Source organism: Musa acuminata, chromosome BXJ1-5 (genome assembly GCF_036884655.1).
Source record: "Musa acuminata AAA Group cultivar baxijiao chromosome BXJ1-5, Cavendish_Baxijiao_AAA, whole genome shotgun sequence".
NCBI classification, from domain to species: domain Eukaryota; kingdom Viridiplantae; phylum Streptophyta; class Magnoliopsida; order Zingiberales; family Musaceae; genus Musa; species Musa acuminata.
The window spans coordinates 44,177,175-44,202,508 of record NC_088331.1 but is presented as its reverse complement, the minus strand read 5'-3'; the positions used below and the strand labels follow the sequence as shown (position 1 = coordinate 44,202,508).

The following is a 25,334-nucleotide window of genomic DNA, read 5'->3' as shown; positions in this document are numbered from 1 at the left end:
ATCGATTAATTAATCATATTGTTATTGTTAAGTAAACTCTCGATATCATTTCATATATATATATATATATATATATATATATATATATATATATATATATATATATATAGCAATTTCTATATGTTATTTATGGGAGAAAAATCATTATAATTTTGACAATGTATGTGAAAAAACTAGAAAAATCTTTTGCCTTTGAGAGAGTTGAAGTTTCATAAGACTATGGAGTGAAAACAAAGAAACACAATCAAAATAACAAAAAATAATGAATGATTCATTGCTGAGATAAAATTAATATTACAATATTATAGTTTTGATATGAATAGTTACAAGTAGTGATCAAACATCTTTAGAACACTTTTGCTCTTGTTGATAAAGATCATAATACATATCAGGACGAGTCGTCCTTACGACTCATATGAGTTTCCAAATGTTCTTAATAGTTGTGGGATGTCACATGTTAGCATAACATCAACAGCCCGTATCAATTTAGGCTTCAGCTTCTTAAACTCATCGATGTTGTAGCAACTTAAAGCCTCTTTGAAGCGTTGGACATCAGGAAAATCCCCAAGTGGAAGATTGTATTTCCTTCGAACCTGTTTCAGAAAGCTGTTAGAGTGAGTCTACATGCATTTTAAACTGTCCAATCTAATTCGAAGAATGACACAGTAATCCACAAATATTACATATCAGGCTGTGTGATCTACACAGAAAAAGAAGCATTACCTCTGCAAACTCATTCTCTAGATTATCAATGAGTCGTCGTTGAGCCGTCGCCTTGCCCAATATTATAGGCATCTTATTCTTTAGATGGCTAATAATATAAGCATGAACTTTTGCTGCTTTTGCCCTCCTAACAAATGCACGGATCTGCAGTCAATAATGACAAGTAAACTAAACCGGATTACACAGTTCGTATAAAAGATATATGGGTTGAAGTAGATTGAAGATTTAAAATACCTTGAGATCACAAACGTTGTTAGGAATATCTCTCAAATCAGAAAGAAGGTCATTTTGATCCCTTTCAAACACCTTCTTCAAGATTGGGTCAACAACCACATTATTTGTTGGTTTGTCATTGAATGAACTGAAAATTTATAATAAGAAAGTGAAGAAATTAATCTACAAAAGTAAAAACCCTGATTATTGCAACCAAAAAAGAACAACTTGATACTCCAATTATGAAAGGAATATCCTTGGGAATATAAAATGACTTGAAAGCATACTCTAAACCAAAAAAAAAAAAAATCATTATTTTTCGGATAAGCCAAGAATGCACTGCATGATGGCAAACTAGTAAATGCATATATTAGCAATGACAACATACCCATTATAAATGCGCATCACCTCAGGTCTGTTCGGAAGAACCTTTGCAAGTGACCATATCAATGCACGATTAACTCTAATAAGCTGCAAAATAAAGACAACTTAACTAGCTCAGAAAGGCACAGTGATTATATCAGTTGTTAAAGAAAACAAAGTGACTGGAAAGGGGGATAGAAGTCATATCCTTATATCACAAAATGACAAACTCAAATGAAACTATCTCACTTGTTCTGTGTCAACTTGGTCTGCCTTGTTTAAAACCACACGTATCTTGTCCTCATGACCATGCAGAGATCTAATGACATTGTTGAACTCATCACTTATGTCAATCTTATGAGGATCAAACAGAAGAATGATGAGGTCACATTTTGCTGCAAACCACGAAGTAACACCGGTAAAATCATAACTACGTTGAATTCGTTGTTTTTCTCCAGAAAGAACCCCAGGAGTGTCGACAAATGTGATGCGTTCCAGCAGCTACACAGAAATCATAGTAGTTAGTAACTGCTATATTATATTCATGCCTAAAAACATAGATAAAATAAGATCATACCGAATGTGGCATTTGTGAGCACTCAAACTTTGATAAAAATTCAGTTCCAAATTTTGTGAGGCCAGTGAAAGGCATATCTGTTTGAAGAGCTATTGTATTCCCAAAAATGGTCCTTTCATTAGGTCCTGACTGAAGAAGTAAAACAAGTGAACAACTTTCTCTAAAAGCCCTTCTATTAACCTCTCAAAGAAATCCAGAATATGACAATTCAAACATTATATACAGAAATTTTGTTGTCATATGTATAGATCTTTACCTTAATGAAATCCTCAATCTTTTCAAAAAAGTTTTCTTAGGTGAGGACATACCTTTGTTAAGAGTCATCTGTTTATAACAGTCTAACAATTCAGCTATTATAAAGGCAACAAACGCTTCACCATTCTGAAAAGTTCTATATACTTATACAACCTATACTGCTCTATCTATTTAAAACTTAGATATTTAAATATTTCTTGTCAGCAAACTGTAGCTTATGTTGATAATATTATCTTATAAAATTAGTAACTTAATTATTAAAAATAAAAATAACTACCATCTTACTTAAGTATAACTATCTAGACAACAATACTAGCTTACACAAAATTCATGAAAGGCAGATAAAAAAATAAAACAAAGACTAGAGTAACAATAATTAAGGTTTTACCATACCGTCACAACAATAAACTTATCAGTAGTAGGCTCAAGTCCAATACAAGCACCTGCATGAATTATGGAGATGATGCCATGAGATTATTCTGGTTTGCACTAACACATAAGCAAAAAATTTTAGGAGATGTAAACAATTTAAAAAACCTGGGTAGTCACACTTTAGTAAATGCTTTATGAATGTTGTTTTTCCGGTAGAATATTGGCCTAGGAGCATAACCATGGGCTTAGCATCAAAATCACTGTTTGTCTACAAAGCAACAAGATATATAGCATCACATTTCGATGGGGTTATTAATTAAAATGGCCTATGAATTTATAGTCTCATAAGCATAGTACAATAAATTTAAAACGCACCAACAGGGGAGAAGCAAACTCATTAAACTGATAAGTAATTTCCAAAAGCTCCAATTTTTGGCTGTATAATCTCTTCAAACCATCAATTACCTTTGTTGAATGCTTATTTATCTAAGCAAACAATTAAAAGCAAGTTAGAAATAGGCAAAAATACCATATTCCATTATTTGGTGAAATCTTCATTCAAACTTACATTGAGTAAGGTATCTAATCCTCCCATCATTGGAGGATTTAATTTCTGTAAATCTGCGGGAGCAAGATAATAGAAACAGTGATGCATTTTATTCGAAACTATCCGAAGCATGGACTATGAGATTTAGAAGATAGATCCAAAGTTTACCAGCATGAGCAAGTGAATCTTGTGTGATCTCATTCCCTGCTTGTGCTAGTGCCACAAGCTGCCAAAAATCAAAAGGAAGTGTTCGATTGAGCAAGATAATCGTGCACCACTCTGAAAATTAACTAATGCATAAGGTAGCACAACAAGAAGACCTTCATTGCTGTTGCAAACTCCTTGAAGCCCAGATAACCTTTCCTTTTAGAGTCTGCAGTTGCCCATATCTTCATGCAGAGCGTGATAAAGAAGAAACAATAGACAATTATATGGTTGTATATTAGAGAAAAAGATTGTCAAGAGGGCAGCAAGTATATAGCTAAATCTAATAACAGCCAACCCATGCAAACATATTAAGCACCTAACAGTTTAATAAATCAAGATGAAGACAAAGTCTATAGATCCATCTTTACGGACTAAGCTAGTTAGCATCTTGAAATCGGATAATTTTACCTTAACTAAATCCCATGGTCTCATAAATTCATCTCTGTCACTGTGATTTAGAGTCTGTCCCTAGTCAAAGCTACCAACAATATATCGACTTTATCAGTATACACATCTAATATAATAATATCTTAAATATGTCAAGTGAAATTATCTTTACAAGCACTAAATTAAGACTTACATATGGTCGTCATTTAGAACACTATAAACTCACCTAATCCAATTATCACCACACTAATAACTATACAATCACATGTATCTTTAGTTTCATCAATGAATTTCTTAAAAAATAATCTTTTACAGTAACCAGCATTTATTTGTACAATAAATTTTGATTTGAAAAGAGAAGCGAAACAGCGCATCTATTCATTTCTTTTCTTTATACACTAAAAGATATGCCTACAATAATTATGAGACCCTTATTCTCCTCGATAGCCACATCAAAAGTCTAGTAAACTGACACACAACGAAGAACACTAATAGCCGAAATAGCGTAATGAAACACCGCAAGAAGATTATACAGTCAACAGAAGTAGAGATGAAATCGCCGCATAAACGAATTAGAAACTGATTTACCTGCTTCAGAACACGTCGAGGTAAATTAGACATGGCAAAAAAGCATATGGCATCGTTCTCTGTGATGCGGCCATCTCTGTCTATCATGATGAAGGAGGGAAATTCTCAACAACACTGTGAGCGGCACCGAAACAATAAGGACGAGAGAGCAACTCGTAGTGGCGGCAAACCTGAGTCGACAAATGAGAACCATTTCCCGTAGATCCTGTCATGCTCCTCACTGATCAAACAAGAGGCGGTGTCCATTGAACAACGATCGAGTGCAAACGCCCAGCGAGTGATCGGGTAGACGAACCACGAGCCGTCAAACAAGATGGGGGAGGAGGCGAAGAGAGGGACGAAGACGCGCGAGCGAGCCGTTGTGGAAGGGGATTTCAGCTTGTTTCGTCTTTTATGCCTTCGGATCTTGTCCAAATACAGTTTCACATTTGGAAATGTCCGATTCCAGTTTTGGAAACGTGGAAGCCATCCAGGGACATTCCACCGTCAGCTACACGTCGGTTGATGCAATTATGGGATTCGATGCAAAATAGGCACATCAACCGTAATGCTAAATGATACGTAGTGGCGCAGATAATGCTTCTATGTGGGAAGGACATGAAATGAAATGAATATTTTTGTCTATTGTATTGGATTGGTACATGAAATGAATAGATCTAATTATATTATTTTTGTTATGGCTATAGTATTTTTGACATATCCACAAAAAATACTTTTATTGGAGTTTAAAAAGTATAAGACAAATAGATCTAATGAATAAATACCCAAAATATAATACAAACAAATTTATTTTTTTTAGTTTAAAAAGTACTTTTATTGCTTTGGGAATAAGAACATTAAAAAAAAACTTTACTTTTATGCTAGTTTTGTTGTTTATGAATAACATTATTATAGTATTTGTAGTATATCCATAAAAATATTATAATTGAATCGGTTTACGTTATGTACCGATCTAATATAAATTAAGGATATAATAAAAGTGGGGTACTTATGGTAAAAAAAAGATAAAAGAAAATATTTTTCTCGATATTCATATGGAAAATTCATCTAACTAATTCTAAATAATTAGGATATTATGATTTATTATCATATAGTTAATTTAATATATTAAGATTATACCATAAGTTATTAGAACATCGACCACTTAGATAGATCTACTTAGATTATACTTAAAATCATATGAAACATGGTAACTACCTAAGATAACTATATATGAATTAATACTCAACACTTATTTTTTATTCATAATTATATACATCAATTTGGAACATAAAATAAATATGCTTCTGAAATAAAAGTAACTTGGTGAAAATATCTGTAATTTATTTATTTGTATTACAAATCTTCATTATTATAGCTCCACTTACTATAAAAACTCAGATGAAATGATAATATATGTTTCATTCTTTCATAAAAGATTAGGTTCTTTGTCATTGTAATTATGGTTTTATTATCACAAAATATTTTAGTTAAAATTTCTCTTTTATATTGCTTAATAAGCTGTTATTGTTGTGGATGCTTTTGACAATCTTCTGATATTGACAATGGAGTTATTGTTTATTTCTTTGAACTCTAATATATAATCGTTGATCCAAAGCTAAAAATATTACCTAAAGTATTATTCAATCGTCAAAGCTTCTGGCCAATCATTATTAATAAAACCAAACAATTTATATTAAAGTTATGAGAATACCAAATGTCATAATATGTAATTTTAGTAATATAATGAAGAATTTTTTAATAGCTCCAAGATAATATTTGCTTAGACTATACATAAACCTAGATACTACACTAATAGAAAAGACAATATCTAGTTGAGTATGAATTAGATTATTCAAACTTTTAACCAAACTTCTATAGTATCTTGTATTTTTTAAATATGTATCATCTTCAAATTTTAATTTCTCATACATATTCATGGGTATTGTTGTAGCTTTGCAGTTAATATTTTTTAAGTAGATCCATTGTATACCTTTTTTGTATTCTTACTTCACCTCTAACCCAAGAAAATAGTGTAGTAAATTGAGATTTGATATTTCAAACTTATTCATCATGTATTTTTTAAATTCTACTACAACAAAGTTAGATAAACCATACGTATAATATCATTAACCTAAAGGCAAATCATAAAAAGATTATGTTTACCTTCTTTCTTTAAATAAAGGGTATATTCATTATTGCTCCTCTTAAATCTATTTTGATGAAAATAACAATCAATTTTATTGTATCATGCTCTTGAGATTGTTTAAGCCCATAGAAAGATTTCTTTAACTTTACACTTTTTCTTCATATTATTTTAACTAAAAAACCTTTGGGTTGAGTAACAAAAATATCTTCTTATAAATAATAATTTAAAAATATAGATTTCACATCAAATTGATAAATATGCCAACTCATATGAGTAGCTAAAGCTAAGAAAGTTCTCACAATTTTAAATCTAGCAACTTGATAAAAATTATCATCAAAATCAATACCTTATTGCTGCAAATATGTTTTTACTATGAGCCAAGCTTTGTACTTTTATATGCTCCCATTTGTATTATATTTTATTTTAAACACCTATTTCAATCCAATAGTTTTCTTTTTTTTCGACAGATCTATTAGCTCATAGGTTTTATTCTTCTTAAGACTTGATTTCCTCATTCATTGTCTTTCACTATTCCTCTTTTTTTATTACTTCTTCAAGATATGAAATAAATAAAGCAAATGTTGAATCGTAAAGTTCTGTCAGTGATCTAAATTTTCCTAGAAAGGGTTTCATCTAAGGACTCATCTGATAAATCAGAATTATTACTATGTGAGACTGATAATAAACTTGTTAGAGCAAGATCTATCGTTAGATTCCGTGGAGTGTCTAGTTCTATTGGAATCTGAATTTGTTTGTCACCTTTATTATTCTTCCCATTTCAACTTGGACTTTCATCAAACACAACATTTATGTTAATGATAACTATTACTAATAGGATTATATAATCGATATACTTTTGATCATAAGAAATAATCATTTAAGATATATTTTTTAGATTTTTCATCAAGCTTATGATAGTTTTATGAATTTATCAAAATATATGTAATACAATCAAAAATTCTTAAATGGCTTACACTTAGTTTCATATCATACCAAGCTTCAAAAGGAGTTTGATTCATAATAACTTTTGTTGGTGAAATATTTAATAATGGAACTATTGTTATAACTATTTCTATCCAAAACTTATTTGGAGATGCTTTCCCTTAGTAAATTTCTTGTCATTTCAATAACATCTGATTCTTATATTCAGTTACACCATTTTGCATTGGTACATGTGATGCTACCAATTCCCTATAAAAATTATTTTCTTCATAAAAAAAATTAAACTCATTAGATACAAATTCATCACCTTTGTCATTTTGAAGTGTATTTATGAGGTTATCATTTTATCTTTTTATAAGTACTTTAAATTTTTAAAAATTATTAAATATTTCATATTTTAGTTCTAGAAAATATACCCAACTTATATCACTATAATCATCAATAAATAATAGAAAATATTGACTTTTACTAAATAATTTTATATTCATTAGTCTAACATTAATTAATTCAAGGTAACTAAATACTTTCCATATTTTTCAGTAGAAAATGATTTCTTACTTTGTTTGTCATAAATACATCCTTCACATACATCAAGTATATTAATTTTAAATAATTTAAAAATTATTATTTTTTACTTAATGGTCTTAAACATTTAATATTAAGATGTTTATATCTTAATATCATAAATTAGACTCATTCTTTTGAGTTGTAATAAGAGCATATTTTTCAACATTTGAAATATTAAGTATAAACATCTTGTTTTGAGTTATACAAACATCTACTATAATCAAACTAGATTGTTTTATCTTTAATAGTAAATAAACCTTTATCAAATATAGTTGAATATCTGTCTTTCATCAATTGTCTAACACTCAATAAGTTATATAATAACCTAAGAAAATAATATTATCAAGGTGTTTTATCTTCCCTCGGCTTATCTTCATCTTAATTGTTCATTTTCCTTCTACTTAGATATGTTTGTTATCTCTAAGTCTAACTTTTAATTTGTGAGTTTCATCAAGATATCTAAACATTGATATTATGCCTAATATATGATTAGAACATTCACTATCCAAAACTTAAATATAATTTGAGATATCTTTAACTTGTGAATAAGTCATATCATTTTCCTTGATATAACTTGCTTGCTTTTCTATGTTCTCATGTGATTAAACTTTATAAAATAGTAACATTAAATTTCACTTTTGTAGTTTTTATTATCATAATTTAATTACTTTTGTTTATCATACCCATCAAAGTATCAACTTTCTCTTCATTTTCTATTTCCTCTGTCACGAAATACTTTTTTACCATGTCCTTTTCTTATTGATTTTTTTTATCTCTTTCTTTTGAAGTCGAAGATTTTTCTTTAAATTGAAATATTTTTCTCTTCAATTTTCTTAATTGATCTGTTCAACCTTGCTTCATATGCTTGCAAGGAACTCATTAATTCTTTAAATGAAAAAGTAGACAAATCTTATGACTCCTCAATTACAATAATAATATAATCAAATTTTGAAGTTAAACTTCTCAAAACTTTAACAATAATTATATGACCATAAAGATATTCACTATACGATTTAATGTAACTAACAATTTTAATGACTCGAGAAATAAAATCTTATATCGATTCATTACTTTTCATGAATAAAATTTTAAACTCATGACAAAAGGTTTGAAGTTTTATGGTAATCATCTTCAATAAACCTTGAAATTAATTTTGAGATATCAACTAAGCTTGTCTTGAGATTATAGCTATTGCAATTCTTGAGAAGATTTTATCATGTACAGCTTGTTAAATGAAGAATAATATCTTTGAGTCCTTTCTATTCTCGATTTCTTTATCTAAATCTATATATTCATTCTCTATTAAGTCCTAAAGATTTTAAGACTTAAACAAACATTTCATCTTTAAACTCAAAACTTGATGACATTTGCTTGAAAGTATGAGAATAAGAGATTGAGACATTAAATTATTACTGGAAGTCATAATACCCGGTTCAAATTGAACTTAATTTCGATACCATAGATGTTGAAGATAGAGGAGTAGGAAAATGATAAAAATAAAATACCACGATACAATTAAAAGAGAATACTCTCTAAGTAAGAAAATAATAATAAGAGTTAAAATTAAGAATACCTATCTTTGATAGACGATAGGTAAGTGGGCCTTACCACAATAACCTGTCATGAATATAATGATCGGTGGTTTCCTGCCACATCTACAATGAACAAGTAGGCTTTGTCAGTAATGGGTAACATTTCTTTTACCAAAAGTTAAGAATTTAAGACATCATCCTACAAAAACAATTATGTAAAAATATGCATGCAGAAATATGTATATCGAACACAGTTTACCAGTCAGGATGAACCCACCAACCAAGCAAGGTAAGATTTGAGGCACATCGTCTACGGCACTCAAGGAGAGCAGCATATGGTCAGCTACACAGGGAATATCATAAGTTGCCATCGCGGCATTTAAGACTCTGTTGCTGCTACTGCTTTTGCTTCCCCTCCCCCCATGGCTTGCGACACAAGCTGGAAAGCTAGTTGAAGAAGGGCTAATCTTTAGCATGAGAACCATCACAAGTGGCTTTAGCACCATAAAGTTGCTGAATTGTGCTCTCCCCCCAGCACAACTCTGGGAAAAAATTAAGAAGTTTGTGGTAACATGTTAGCAAATAATACATGAAGTAAAATAAGAAAATATTACTGCAAGGGATGCCGAGGCGGAAGATGAAAGTTAATGCGGAAGACCATAATAGTAAAAATGAAGTTACCCATCCTCTAAAGGCATTAAATGCAAGCTCGAAGTACAACCAATTACCAGGAAGGATCATGGCAGGTCGTTCTGTCACACTCCAAAGCTCTTGGAGGATATGCTAATCTATTTCCAAAAGGACAACATCAAGTATGGGAAAAAGAAAAGAAAAATATGCAGACAGGCATGCATTCTTTTGGCCGCCCATTTAAAATGGATTTTAACAGGTAAATTCTACCAAGAAAAGGAACATCAATTTTGCATGCTACATAAGTGAAACCACATTTACAGTCACTACAACAATACACAAAGATCAGGCAACAAATTAAGAAGAGAAGGAAAAAGAAATTGAGACAATGAAGATCTGAGAAGGCATGCAATTCTGTACCTTATATGTTCACCAATCATATTAACAAACAAGTGAAAGGACAGTGACACTTTATAGATCTCTTCTCCGGCGATTCAATTCTCTTCATTGAGAGCATGTGCATAGTGAAAATATATTACATGCTAAGCTTAAGCAAAAGGACTGTTAAAAATATCTCCCATTTAATGGCCTCGATAGCCACTTCTTTCTACAGAGAGCAGAACATGTAAATTCCAAGATGTGGTCATAAATAAAAATGGAAATATGCCTGTCAATGCAACTCAACCACAGGGAGAAGATGAGTGGATGTCGCATAGAGAAAATTGAAACAGCGTCTAGACAAAAGCAAAAACAAAATATGTTCCAAAACTTACAACTTTATCCCTAAGAAATGAGCATGAAACCAAATTGACCCTACCAAAATGACGAAAGGTAATAGGAGTTTATCGTCGACCTAGTTTTGAAATGATGCACAATGACTAAAGGTTAGACCGATAAAATTCTCTCAATCAAATTTCTCAGCTGAAAAAATTTTCACTTGATATGGAATCAAAAAAGAAAAAAGTTAAAGGAGAAAGAAACATAACCTGCAAACCAAAACTGGAAATTAACATTTTTCCTCTTGAACACAGTCAACAATCCAATAACAATCCTGCATACTGTGAAATTCTAAACTGGGATAACTTATGACATCCATACATTTAGCATATTGAAGTTCTGTTGTGGCACTTCCAAAAGCTGGTGACTTTTTTTGCAAGAGAATTTTAGATCAGGTAATATATAAAGACCTGATTCATTCCAATCTACAAAAAGATTCATATGACTTAGAACTTATATTTTGCGCCTCTTCTAGAGCCCAAAAATGGTACATGACTATATAAGCATGTGTAATTTCAATTAAGAGATAATAACCTAATAGGGAGTTATGAACTTATAAGCATACTAGGACCCTGGCCTACACAGTCATTTATATCAATGTATTGTATATATGTGGGATGGATATTATAAGGCTACTTCAAGTATTTTCAATTAATGTTTGCTAACTATGGGAATGGCTGTTATGTTTCTTAAAAGCTTCACATTTGACAAAGACAGATCATCTACATTGAATGTGTACATGAATTAGTTACTAATATAGAAGTGTCCCCATACTCTGAATTAAGAGAAGTCAAGATAGTCACATTGATCTCTTAGTTTTCCAATAAATCAAAATCTTAATACTCATTCCACATTGATTCCTTGATGAATTATACATCACTAAAAGCTTGTTGAGTTAGGAGTTAACGCATTTCACAAAATTAGATTTAAGTTTTCAAGAGAAAGTTATATTCAGTTCTGGTAATTGTTATATCGAGATTGTAAGAAAGTTATTCTCACGTTTTGGAGTTCCGGGATGATTTTTAGTTATTATAAATATTTAATTTAGTTTTTATTTATTTTGATCTTGAAAATGTTGAAGAATTAATAACTCATGCTCAGAGGTTTGTTCCAAGCCTAACACTATAAATATCATGTCTCGAAAGCCTTAGAGGGAATACAAGAATAATTTTCTTTTCAGAGGTCTTATTCTTCTCTTACAAATCTATATCTCTTTGATGGATACTTTAGAGTCGTTAAGCCCTGTACCCTAGTTATACTCTTTGGGTGATGATATATGTATCGTTTGAGCATTTTATTTGGGTGGTGAGCTTGTTATATTCCGATCCCCACCATATCCGTGCCATGCCCCGTTTTGCCTTTTGTCCTAAATTTTGTGTCATGTCCATGCCTTATATCCCAAGTACCTTCAATATACCGATGGCTATGCCTCTGTTCTATCCTAGAATCCAAAGTATAAACAAGAAGAAAGAATGAGTAATTATACTATATGCCAGATTCAAGATTATCCATATTAAATAACATAATTCTAATGGTTCTTTGAACAAGTCTGACTCTAATTGTCACTGGTTTATTCTGAAAGAATTTCTGCCAATTTAAGTTCTGGCATGTTAGGCATGCAAATTTTGGTAAGGAGCAACTACAACCCATATCTCTATCGAGAACAATTTCAAACCAAGAAGTCGCTTCCCATGAAAATGCCAAGATTAAATGAGCAACTATACTTACCACCCACTTACCCTTTTCCAACTGATCCACCAAGCGAAGGAAGCTGTTCCTTCGTTTAGAAAGAAGCCAAATGAAGAACCCTTCCGAGACTTGACAAGCACATGGACAAGACGGTGCATAGAAGAGCTAGATGCAGGGGAGGGGCGTAAGTCCAGCTCCTTAGTGGGAAGATCACACGGCGGCGGCCTTGTCCTCCATGTAGCCGACGAGATCGAGGGCGGACGAGAAGGAAGAGGAAGAACCGGATGAGGAGGGGTGGGATCGAGGCTCGACGGTGGCGGTGATCTCAACAGAAGGCTATTAATTGTAACTGACGTAATTACTTGATTAAGTAACGCTCGAATTCTTTATGGTAATATTCTTTCTAATTATATATATATATATATATATATATATATATATTCTTGCAATTTCTATATGTTATGGGCAAAGATTATTATGGTTAATATTCTTTCTAATTACATAGACGCAGACCAGAAACGAACACCGTAATGAAGATTTTGTTCACCGAAGCTTTATATGGACAGATAGCTTTGCAGATTGGAAGAACTGGCATAACAAGGCAATCAAATATTAATCAACCAAACAGTATTTTATGACCTTTGAGGAACACAAGAAAAAATCATTATAATTTTGACAATCCTTTGCCTGTGAGAGAATTGAAGCTTCATAATGCTAGGAATCACCGTTAACATCAATTCCGCCATGAAATATCTTCTCATTGTCTACTAAAAACATCAATGGAAACATACAAGGCACCATCAAAATAACCAAAAATGAAAAAGGCATTTAATACTCGATTAAAGCTTTTAGAGATTGACATGAAAAAATGCGTGATATATTGCTGAGACATATTGAGGTACAAGCTTTTCATCTTCGCCATATCTTTGAATGAGATGAAGTTCCAAACAATGTTCCAAGTTGAATGAGATATCAAAGAAGTTATTTACAACGGAAGATGACAAGGTACCAACACTGTTACCAACCAAGAGATAAATTAAATGTTACACCATTATAGTTTTGATATGGATAATTGATGTAGTATTTAGAACTCATTTGCTCTTGTTGATGAAGGTCCTAATACATCTTAGGATGAGTAGTACTTACTGCCCATATGGGTTTCTGAATTTTCTTAGTAGTTCTGGAATATCAAATGCCAGCATATCATCAACAGCCTGTATCATTTTAGGCTTCAGCTTCTCGAACTTGTCGATGTTGTAGCCACTCAAAACCTCTTTGAAGTGTTGGACATCAGGGAAATCCCCAGGTGGAAGATGATAGTCCCTTTGAACCTGCTTCAGAAAGTTGTTAAGAGTCTACATACAGTTTAAACTGTTCAACCTAATTCAAAGAACAACACAAGGCACAATGATGCTAGATTGATCATCTAGTAAATCAAGTCTGCAAGTATTACATAACAATTCCATGTGATTTACATATTAAAAAAAATCATTACCTTTGCAAACTCATTCTCTAAGTTATTAATGAGTCGTTGTTGAGCCTTTGTCTTGCCCAACATTGCTGGCATCTGATTCCTAAGGTGGCTAATAATATAAGCATGGATTTTTGCTGCTCTGGCCCTCTTAACAAATTCATTGATCTGTAATCAATAATGATGAATAAACTAAATCAGATTATACAGTTCATATAAAAGATATATGGGTTGAAGTTGATTGAAGATTACCTTACGATCACAAGCCTTTTTAGGAATATCTTTCAAATCAGAAAGGAGGTCATCTTGTTCCTTTTCAAACAGCTCCTTCCCCACTGGGCCAACAGCCGTACTATTTACTGGTTTGTCATTGAATGAACTGAAAATTTATAATAAGAAGATGAAGAAATTAATCTATCAAAGTAGCAATCCTTACTATTGCAGTCCCAAAAAAGAACAACTTGATACTCAAACAATTAAATGCACTGCACGATGACAAACTATTAAATGTATATATTAGCATTGGCAACATACCCAATGTAAACACGCATCACTTCAGGAGTATTCAGAACCTTTCCAAGGGACCATGTCAATGCACCGTAAACTCTCATTAGCTGCAAGGTAAAGACAACTTGCTCAGAATTGCACTATGATTATATCAATTGGCAAATGAATACAATGTGATTGTAAAATGGGATAGAAGTCATATCCTTATGTCAAAAGATAACAAACTCAAATGAAACTATTTCACCTGTTGTGTGTCAATTTGGTCTGCCTTATTTAAAACCACACGTATTTTGTCATCATGACCACGTAGAGATCCGATGACACGCTTGAATTCATCACTTATGTCGAGCTTATGGGGATCAAATAGAAGAAGAATAAGGTCGCTTTTTGCTGCAAACCACGAAGTAACACCAGTAAAATCATAACTACGTTGAGTTCGTTGTTTCTCTCCGGAAAGAACCCCAGGAGTGTCAACAAATGTGATATGTTCTAGTAGCTTCAGAAAAAACACAGTAGTTAGTAACTATATCAATTCATGCCTAAAAATAAAGGTAAAAAAAGACCATACCGAATGTGGCATTTGTGAGCACTCAAACTTTGATAAAAATGCATTTCCATATGTTGTAAGGCCAGTGAAAGGCATATCTGCTTGAACAGCTATAGTATTCCCAGGAATGGTCCTTTCATCAGGTCCTAACTAAAGAAGTAAAACAAGTGAACAACTTTCCTTCAAAGCTCCTCTTAACTTCTCAAAGAAATCCAAAATATGACAATTTTAACATCATATTTAACATTTTGTTACTTGTCATATGTATAGATCTTTACCTTAACCTGATCCTCAATCTCTTCAGGATTTTTTTTTCAATTGAAGAAAAACCCTTGTTAGGAGTCATCAGTTTCTAATAGTCTAACAATTTAGTTACTATAAATGCACCAAACACATTACCCTTCTAAAAATCTCTATACTTATACAACCTATGCTGCTCCCTCCATTTAAAATTCAGATCTTTAAATATTTAATTAGTAAAACTATAGCTTATGTTGATAATATTATATTATAAATAGAACAAGTCTCGATTTAATAATTAGTATCTCACTTTGGTATGATTATCTAGACAAGAAAATTGTCAACAATACTAGCTTGCATAAAATTCATGAAAGGCAAATAATAAAATAAAACAAAGTTCAGAGTAATATACCATCACAACAACAAATCTATCAGTGGTAGGCTCAGGTCCAATATGAGCACCTGTATGAATTATGAAAGATGATGGCATGAGGTTATTCTGGTTTTTCGCTAACATATGGGCAAAAATCCCAGGAGAAGTTAACAAGTGAAAAACCTGGATAGCTACACTTCAGTAAATGCTTTATGAATGTCGTTTTTCCAGTAGAATATTGGCCCAGGAGCATAACCATGGGCTTAGCATCGAAATCACTGCTTGTCTGGAAAGAAACAAGATGTATAGCATCACATTTCGACAGGATTATATAAGTTGTGCAAAAAATATGTTGCAAAAAGCATCACATCTATTAATTAATAGTCTCATAAGCAAAGTGCAATAACTCACCAACAAGGAAGAACCAAAGTCACTGAACTGGTAAGTAACTTCCAAAGGCTTCAGTTTTTGGATGTATAATCTTTTCAAACCATCAATTATTGAAGTAACTGAGCTCAAAGGAATCTGACATAAAAAATATAGTCATATTTTTCAATTAAACTGAAGGAAAAATACAACAAATGCCAGCATTATGAGGAACTAAATCAACATATACTCTTCCTTTGTATAATTTTTGTTATCAGATACTTTAGTATCCTAAAATATCTAATCTAAGATGAAATAAAAAAATCAATGAAATGAAAACAAAAGCAGTCATTTGAGTTTTGACCTAACAGTCAAATGATTCCATTGAATACCAAGATGCTCTAGGTTTTAGCTATTGGTCAATAATGTAAAGCTTTTGCCAAAGTTTATCTGCTTTTAAATAGGAAAACCACACTTACCTATGATAGCAGATAGATTTTAATATTTTCTTGCATATTATAGACGTTACGTTAGTATGCTAACGTTGTTCATAGTTTTCATGATCGGCTAATCCCTATAAGAATTGGGTTGTAATAAGTGGTCTAACCCTAATTTGTCAATTTATCAGACCATGATTCATGACCAATAAATCAGATAATGCAAGAGTTCCATGAGAAGATGGTCTGTAAAATTTCGCAAATAAGCTTGTCAGTATTTTAGAGAAGAACAAATTAATTGAAGCTATACAATATGTAGTTAGAGAACCAGTCTGTCTACTGAATGATAAAGTTAGAAACTTCATCATTCAGTAGCTCATCACAAATGGCAAACCAATATAAGAAGAACACCAATATCAATATTCTTAAATATAAGTTACATACTTCTGTGAGAGACACAAAAATAACTCAAACTCAAATATTAAATATATGAAGAAATACTAAAAGATGTAATTCAAATCTAAATCACATGAAAACAACAAAAAGAAAATTAGAAGCTGCATATAATTATTTTAATTGTGGCATACAATAATACTTCAAGGAACGGATCCTTTGACTAAAATAGATCATCAAACAATATATCACCGAAAGAATGCAAAAGTGATCATAAAATTATACCTTCTTTGTTGATTTTGTGCCAAACCACTGCAGTTTAGGAGTTTGTGGCTGTGAATTCACTACAGAGGACATTAAAAATCAGAAAATGCCCAAGTTGATATTATTTATATGCAAAACACACAAGAAGTTCTATACCATCTTGCTCAGGATCAATTTCCTTTATTGAAGGCTGATTTGTCTAAGCAAACAATTAAAAGAAAGTTAGAAACAGACAAAATTATTATATTATAATATATTATTCTGTGAAATTTTCATTTGAACTTACAGAGAGAAAGGTATCTAATCCTTCCATCACTGGAGGATTTACTTTCTCCAAATCTGCAACAACAAAATAACAGAAATACTGATGCATTTTTTTTGAAACTATCCTAAACATGGAACATAAGATTTAGAAGATAGATCCAAAGTTTACCAGCATGAGCAAGTGCAACTTGTGTGATCTCATTCCCTACTTGTGCTAGTGACACAAGCTGTTAAAAATCAAAAGAAAATTTTTAATTTAGAAAGATAATCGCACACTATTGTGAAAATTAACTATTGCATAAGGTGGTACAACAAGACCTTCATTGCTATCACAAACTCCTTGAAGCCCAGATAACCTTGCCTTCTAGAGTCTGCAATCGCCCATACCTTAATACAAAGTGTGATAAGAAGAATCAATAAACAATTCTATGGTTGTATATTATAGAAAAAGATTTCCAAGGAAGCAGCAAGTGTTTAAGTGAAAAAAAAACAGCCAATACATGCAACAAGTTAAGCACCTAATAGTTTAATAAATCAAGATGATGAAAGAGTCTTTAGACGGATTCTAGTCTCAGGACCATCTTTACTAGCTAATTAGCATCTTCAAATCAAATATTTTTGCCTTAATTAAATCCCATGGTCTCATAAATTCATCTCTGTCACTGTAATTTAGAGCCCCTGTCCCTAACCAATGCTGCCCAACAATACATTGACTTTATCAATATCCATATCCTGTATAACATTATCTTAAATATGCTAAGTGAAATTAACTTTACAAGCACTAAATTAAGACTTACAGATGATCCTTGATGCAACCTTATGGCCATTTAGAACATAATAAATTCACCTAATCCAATTATCCCCACACTAATAACAATTCTATCACATGTATCTTTAGTTTCATTGATGACTTCATTAAAAAATAATGTCTTTTACAACAACCAGCATTTATCTGTATAATAACCTCTAATTTGAAAAGAAAAGGGAAGCAATGCATCTATTCATTTATTTTCTTTATACACTGAAAGATAAGCCTACAACATTTATGAGCTCTTATTCTCTCCGATTACCACATCAAAAGTCTGGTTAAAAAAGAACAGTAACAATCGAAGTAATAACGGAATTAACATAACTAAACAGCGTAAGAAGATTCGTATAATCTATAGAAGCAGAGATGAAACCCCATAAATGAACTAGAAATCGATTTACCTGCTTCAGGTCACCCCGAGGTAAATTAGACATGGCAAAAAACTTGATGGCATCGGTCCCCGTGAGGCGGCCATCTCCATCTATCATTATGAAGGAGGAAATCCATAACAACACTGTAAGCAGCACTGAAGCAACAAGGATGAGAGAGTAACGATCGACGATGAACCTGAGTCAGCGAATGAGAACCAATTCTGGTAGATCTTGTCATTCTCTTTACTGATCGAATAAGAGACGATGTCCATCGAGCAACGATAGTGTAAATGCTCAGCAAGTGATCGGGTGGACGAATCACGAGTTATAGAATGAGAAGGGGGAGGAAGGAAGCGGAGAGAGGGACGGAGACGTGCGAAAAGTGGCGGAAGGGGATTGAAAAGGGTGAACGCAAACAGTGCTCGTGCTTTCAAGCTTTGTTTCATTCGACTTGTTCGTCTTTTATTCCTTCGGCAGTAGAAACAGGAGTGAAGGATCTTGTCCAAATACATTTTTAAGTTTGGAATGTCCAATTCCAATTTTGGGACTGCGGAAGCCGTCCGTGGTCATTCCGACATAGATGGTGTGTTGATTCATGCAATAAAGAGATTCGGTGCAAAATAGTCGCGCCTTTGTTGACTCAACCGTAATGCCAAGTGATGCTAACGTTGGGGGGCCCAGATGGGGCCTTTCCATCGGCCAATCACCTTGCTTCGACGTGGCAAGGACATGAAATCAATCTAAGTAAAAGAAATGAGAAAATTATTAGTTATCAAGTTTGAAATTTGAAATTTGAACATGGCAAAGAAAATATCAAGAATTATCTTTTATAAATATATTTAATTTAATGTATCAAAATAAAATAAAATTTTGAATTATTTTAATTTAACTAAATTGTAAAATTTTGCCTCTCATTTGGGTTTTTCTGATTTATTATTATTATTGTTATTATTGTTGTTATTGTTGTTGTTGTTGTTGTTGATGGCCTTACTTTCCTTGCCTGCATAATAAGGCAAAAAGATAAATTAGTGTTATACTATTTTTATTTAGGCTATAGTGTTTTTGGCACATCCACAAAAATATTTTGAATCTGTATAAAAATATTATAACTAATGAATAAAGACTCAAAATATAATACAAAAAAATATTATCTTTTTTTAGATTTAAATAAGTATTTTTATTATTTTGGTAACAAGAACATTAAAAAATGATTTCTAAATAATATTATAATGTTTTCAGTATATCCATAAAAATACTATAATTGTACGGATCTGTGTAAATGGTAAGTATCTTTCATCTATTTAATGAAGGGCATATTAAGGATATAACGAAAGTATGGCTAAATAGGTGCACTAAGGAGAAAAAGTCAAAAGAAAGGATTCTTCTTAGGAATTCATCCAAAATATTCACCTAACCAATTATAAATAATTAGGACATAATGATTTATTATTATATACTTAATTTAATTTATTAAGATTGTACCATAATCTGTATAAATAATAATAGTTAATCACATCCTGCTTTTAAATTTCAAATAAACAAGGTGATTTATCAAAAATAATAAATGAAAAAAATGTGGTTGCTCAATCTACGGTTGTATTCATTTGTAGCAATACAGTATATAAAAAATATGAAATCAAGATAATATAAAGCAGGTTGTAAAGTACATGTTATATGAATATAAGTAGGCTTAAAGCATAAATAGATTAAAAAATGGGTGGTTTCATTAGAAAATATAAATATTTTTTATATTTCTTAATTAATCAATATTATTTTGGAGTAGGATTTATCTTCGAATGTAATATGCAGGTTCATAATTCTCTAATATGGGAGATTAATTCGGTCAACAAAACAAATTCATTAACGTAAAGTTATTAGTTGATAACTCTAGTGAAAAGTATCAAAGTAAATGATATTGACAAAGCTACTTATATCAATCATGATCTTTTTCACTTGAGCATTAATCATCCTCACAGAGACTATCAAAGCATCATCATGATTTAGGTTATAGTATTTTGTTTCTTTCTCCTTGAAAGTCATCTTTGAGTCGTCTTTTGGACGTTTTTCAATGGTAACTTAGGTATAAGTCTTATGACCTAAGGAGCTATCTTTGCCTCCTCCCAAGGCAAATCCACTAATGATAACATCAATCTATCTCTCCATCGGCCCTTAAGGTCAGGTGAGGGTTTCTAGTGCTTTTAAACAAATCGCATAATGTGCACTCGTCATATGAGCTCTTCAATATGCTCTTTTAGGTCGTGATATTCTTGGGTGTCACGAACATAATCTCGGTGGAATTGATAGTACTTGGACTTAGAAATACTTCGGTAGAATTGGTAGAACTTGGGTGAGGGTCTCGTAAAAGCTCATTCTCATTTATTTGCAGGAAGACTTTGGCTCTAGTCATATTTAGAAATGTCAACCTGAGTCTTGGGTAAGGTAACTTAGGTTGTTCATTTCTTCTCTATCGTGGTAACTTTAGGGTCATGATTGTATATGATATCTCTTGCTTCAGCCTCTTACGTGTCACCTGAAGCTTGCCCGAGATCATCACCTTCATAGCAACATATCATTTATTATTTCTTTCTCCATATGCTTGAGTTCAAGGAGTGTTACTATTGACAATTGAGGGCATACATTCCTGAGAAAGTAAAATTTGAACTCCTTCGTCAGTTGGGCGAAAGAACAGATGGAAAGTGACTTTAGGCGAGTATATTATTCTTGTGTCAATTCTCTTAATGTGATCGGGAATGCCCAATACATTAAGGAGCCAAAGCTATGATATAAATGACATTTGGGCTTGGAATGTTGCAATGTACTCCAAGTCAATTCTACCATCGAATACTTCTAAGGATGAGAGATAGATATTTGCTAGAATTGGTTCCTCTTGGATTTTCTAAGTGAATGATGACTGACTCACGATATGGTCGACCAGTGCCTCCCCTTTTAATTGTTGGAACTCTCTTTGCATCTCCTTCAAACATCGGTCTATCTATCATAATTGGATATGTTGGGAATCCTCTATCAAGTTTGCTAATTAGATCTCAAATTCAAGTATAGCAGAATAAGGGTGGTATATTATATTGAATTCTATGGTCGAGAACTAAAGTTCCCCTCGGTTGATGGTTTGATAGGTCTCAGGTACTCCTGAGATCGTGTCAGGTCAAGGAATCTTGGTGAGTGATGATAAAGGTGGAGTTGGGGACAATGACTGAGTTGGTGGCACAGTCTCTTGAACCAGTTGGGACAAAATCAGGGTGACAATTTATATTATGCATGTTAGCATCTATACTAACTAAGGTTTAAAAGCACCTTGACGGAGATGAGAAGGTAGCTTGAGGCTATCCCTAGGGATAAAAGACTCGAGTTATTGAATAGATGCCAGCATCACGTTAGAGTATGCGCCAAGATAGATGCATTGATGTGTGAAAAAGATAGTTATTGCCCCCTCTTGGATAAAAGTATTATGGTTCAGGGACAAAGCCTCTTCGTTCAAGCATTTATTGAGAGGATCAATGGACAAGCATTCTTGCGACATTGAGTCCTTAGCCAAAAATATTATAAGAAGATATCATTGACATTTGAGTCACCCGTCGTGATTTGTACCTATGTACGTAGGGTTATCCGAGATACCTCCAAGGTGAAAATGTCGAGCTTCCGAGGAGGTTGTCTAATATGTCGCTTACACTAAGATTAAGATTAGTTGAGGTTTCTTGAGTCAGTCCCTCTAACACCTAAGTAACCCGAGATATATAAGTGAAGTTGCCAATGGTAAAAAATCACTTTTGATTATGTTAAAAGTGAGCTTTTATATCTAGTAATGAATAGATGGTATATTCTATGAAAGATTCTTCGGGAATAACTTTTAATCATTCTTAATAATCAATTTGGTCTCCTTTTCAAGAAAGCTACTAGGAGAGAGATAGCTATAACTATTTGTCTTGAACCCATGTCTATACAGGCAAACAGATGATGGATAGTTTTTCTCTCATTCTTCTAACTTGGACACCACATAGATGACACATGTTCAATGATGGTTAGTTAATAATATCCTTCATATTACTTTTAATACCAATATAATCTATTAATATATAATTACATTGGGCTTGATTGAGTTATGATATAAAATATATAATCTGTCAGTCACCACTTATCACATTAGCGCCACATAAGACCCATAGGAAGATAAAGGCCTATACAACCTAACACCCTCCTGCCTATATGTATAGGAGTCTAAAGGCAGCTCGGGTCAATTATCGAGTTGCCTCTACAAATATTCATAGGAATATTTTTGAAAGTCCAGAGGGAAATTTAGGTCAGTTACAAACTATTGCCCCTATAAAATATTTACAAAAATATTCTCGAAAGTCTAGGATTAGTTCGAATCTGTTATAAAATGCTTCTCTTACGAAATATTCATAAGATATTCTCAAAAGTCTTATGGAGCAGCTCGGGTCGGTCACGAACTGTCTCTCCTATAAAATCTTTATGGGATATTCCTTCTCCTCAAAGTAAGTATAAAAATACATAATTAACTTTATATTAAAGGTAGTGAATCTCGGTACTAACTTAAGCGTCGGAAGGATCGACTTAGGAAAATCCTTTCAACCTCGATCTTTATATAGGTAACAAGTTTAGAGAAATAACATACCTTTTCGGATGACTCCTCACATATAGATCAGGGCCATGTTGTGCTAATGGAGATATCAATGATATTTTTCTCTAATATTTTTGCACTAAAAGGAGGGTTCGATGTCACAAGAGCATCCGTAGGACAACCGTGTCTATAAACATTCATGTGAGTCTCTGCCTCCAACCTACAATATTTTTACTCAAACAGAACAGTAGCCACCCTTTCCTTATATAGATACATTTACCTCACCATAAGTATCAATATAGCACTGGTGTTCGTTCAACGACCTTAGACCCTCATCTTTGAAAATGCCGTCAAGCCATCTACTTGTTCCTACTAAGGCATTCTTAAACCTCACCCAGCAAATGCAAACATTATCTAGCATAATACAGGTCATTATCTTGTTTTTACCTCGGTTAGACCAATTGGTGATGCCATTGCCTCAGCCCTCATCGACAATTTGGCAACCACCAACATCGGTATCCACTGAGGTCCTCTCACCCAACAAATTGTTAGTATCTCATGAGCATCCAAAACCTTTCAAGCCACTGACAAAGGGAGCACCTCATTCCCCAAATGCAGAGTTCAGTAGGCTACCCCACCATCACTATGCTCTACTTGAATTTGAGACTCACTTAGTTGATTCAATGGGTAACTATTTGATGATCTAACTATAGCAAATGGATCGACGCTTAGAAGAGATGCACCAAGATTTTCACCAATCTACGGGTGATGAATAGATCGACTCCACCTCGGGTCAATCACCGTTTATCTAAAATATCCAAGAGAAGTCGATCTGTAACATCCCATTAGTCCCACATCGGAAGTGGGCAATGTGTATGATTAGCTTATAAGGGTATGATGAGTGTACTACGTTAACTCCTGCTTAAGCATTTTGGTCCGTGGTTGAATGACCAAAATGGAGTTATTGGCTAGTTGGCTCATCAGACTCGGGTCGTGATATTTGGTATCAGAGCCGACCTAGCATTTGGGCAGGGTGAGAGGGCTCGAGTAGGAAAGGGCTACCCGTGGATGGAGTCAGAAAACTAATCACGGCGTGGAGCCACCATTGAGTTAAACCTTGTAACATCCCATTAGTCCCACATCGGAAGTTGGCAATGTGTATGATTAGCTTATAAGGGCCTGATAAGTGTACTACGTTAACTCCCGCTTAAGCATTTTGGTCCGTGACATTATTGTAACATCCCATTAGTCCCACATCGGAAGTGGGCAATGTGTATGATTATCTTATATGGGCACGAGGACGTCAAGCTAATTGAGTTGGGGATATTGCAACATCACATTAGTCCCACATTGGAAGTTGGGGATATTGCAACATCACATTAGTCCCACATTGGAAGTGGGCAATGTGTATGATTATCTTATATGGGCACGAGGACGTCAAGCTAATTGAGTTGTGGATATTGCAACATCACATTAGTCCCACATTGGAAGTGGGCAATGTGTATGATTATCTTATATGGGCCTGATAAGTGTACTATGTTAACTCCTGAGGACGTCAAGCTAATTGAGTTGGGGATATTGCAACATCACATTAGTCCCACATTGGAAGTGGGCAATGTGTATGATTATCTTATATGGGCACGAGGACGTCAAGCTTTGGGGATATTATAACATCTCATTAGTCCCACATCGGAAGTGGGCAATGTGTATGATTAGCTTATATGGCCCTGATGAGTGTACTATGTTAACTCCCACTTGAGTATTTTGGTCCGTGGTTGAAGGACCAATTGGCTCAGTGACACGATCCCTTTTGCCTCCTATCATTAGAAACCTTTGATGGTGCCACTAACGGTCATGATTTAACGATGTGTATGACTCACTAAATTTTTATTGATAATGATTATAAATTTATATGCACAAATAAAAATTAAAAAATATTTATTAAATTATTTCATAATTTTAAAAATCATTTTGATATCTAATCTTGATATCTAATCTTTATTATTGATATAATCAAGATAATATTTTATAATTTAAAATTATAATAAATCTATGAGATCGTGATAATCTTATCGATATCTTTTCAGAACAGAAAATCCCTATCAATACTAACAGAATAGGGTGTTGCTATTGCTATAAAGCTCTCTACGTAAGTATAAGGAAGTAGTACTGTGTATGAGAAAGTACAATTGTGTGAGG

General features: G+C 32.9%; 2 protein-coding genes and 1 long non-coding RNA gene across 3 annotated transcripts; all 3 read right to left on the bottom strand.

Moving 5' to 3' along the window:
* Positions 1–283: 283 nt before the first annotated feature.
* LOC135674000 (EH domain-containing protein 1-like) lies at positions 284–4,730 on the bottom strand. Its single transcript, XM_065183410.1, has 11 exons — positions 4,403–4,730; positions 4,233–4,312; positions 3,371–3,439; positions 3,219–3,276; positions 3,072–3,124; positions 1,877–2,005; positions 1,549–1,800; positions 1,325–1,407; positions 958–1,084; positions 724–867; positions 284–593 (listed from the first exon to the last, which is right to left on the bottom strand). The coding sequence occupies exons 1-11, from the start codon at positions 4,476–4,478 to the stop codon at positions 405–407; spliced, it is 1,260 nt and encodes a 419-aa protein (XP_065039482.1). The 5' UTR covers positions 4,479–4,730; the 3' UTR covers positions 284–404.
* Positions 4,731–9,384: 4,654 nt separating this feature from the next.
* LOC135675140 (uncharacterized) lies at positions 9,385–12,842 on the bottom strand. Its single transcript, XR_010513820.1, has 3 exons — positions 12,548–12,842; positions 9,661–9,943; positions 9,385–9,524 (listed from the first exon to the last, which is right to left on the bottom strand). It is a non-coding gene; the product is annotated as an uncharacterized LOC135675140 (long non-coding RNA).
* Positions 12,843–13,358: 516 nt separating this feature from the next.
* Positions 13,359–18,957, bottom strand: LOC135675139 (EH domain-containing protein 1-like). Its single transcript, XM_065185413.1, has 16 exons — positions 18,735–18,957; positions 18,569–18,648; positions 17,678–17,746; positions 17,529–17,586; positions 17,382–17,434; positions 17,252–17,294; positions 17,117–17,175; positions 16,047–16,160; positions 15,819–15,921; positions 15,675–15,724; positions 15,044–15,172; positions 14,720–14,971; positions 14,503–14,582; positions 14,221–14,347; positions 13,993–14,136; positions 13,359–13,828 (listed from the first exon to the last, which is right to left on the bottom strand). The coding sequence occupies exons 1-16, from the start codon at positions 18,808–18,810 to the stop codon at positions 13,640–13,642; spliced, it is 1,626 nt and encodes a 541-aa protein (XP_065041485.1). The 5' UTR covers positions 18,811–18,957; the 3' UTR covers positions 13,359–13,639.
* Positions 18,958–25,334: the final 6,377 nt, after the last annotated feature.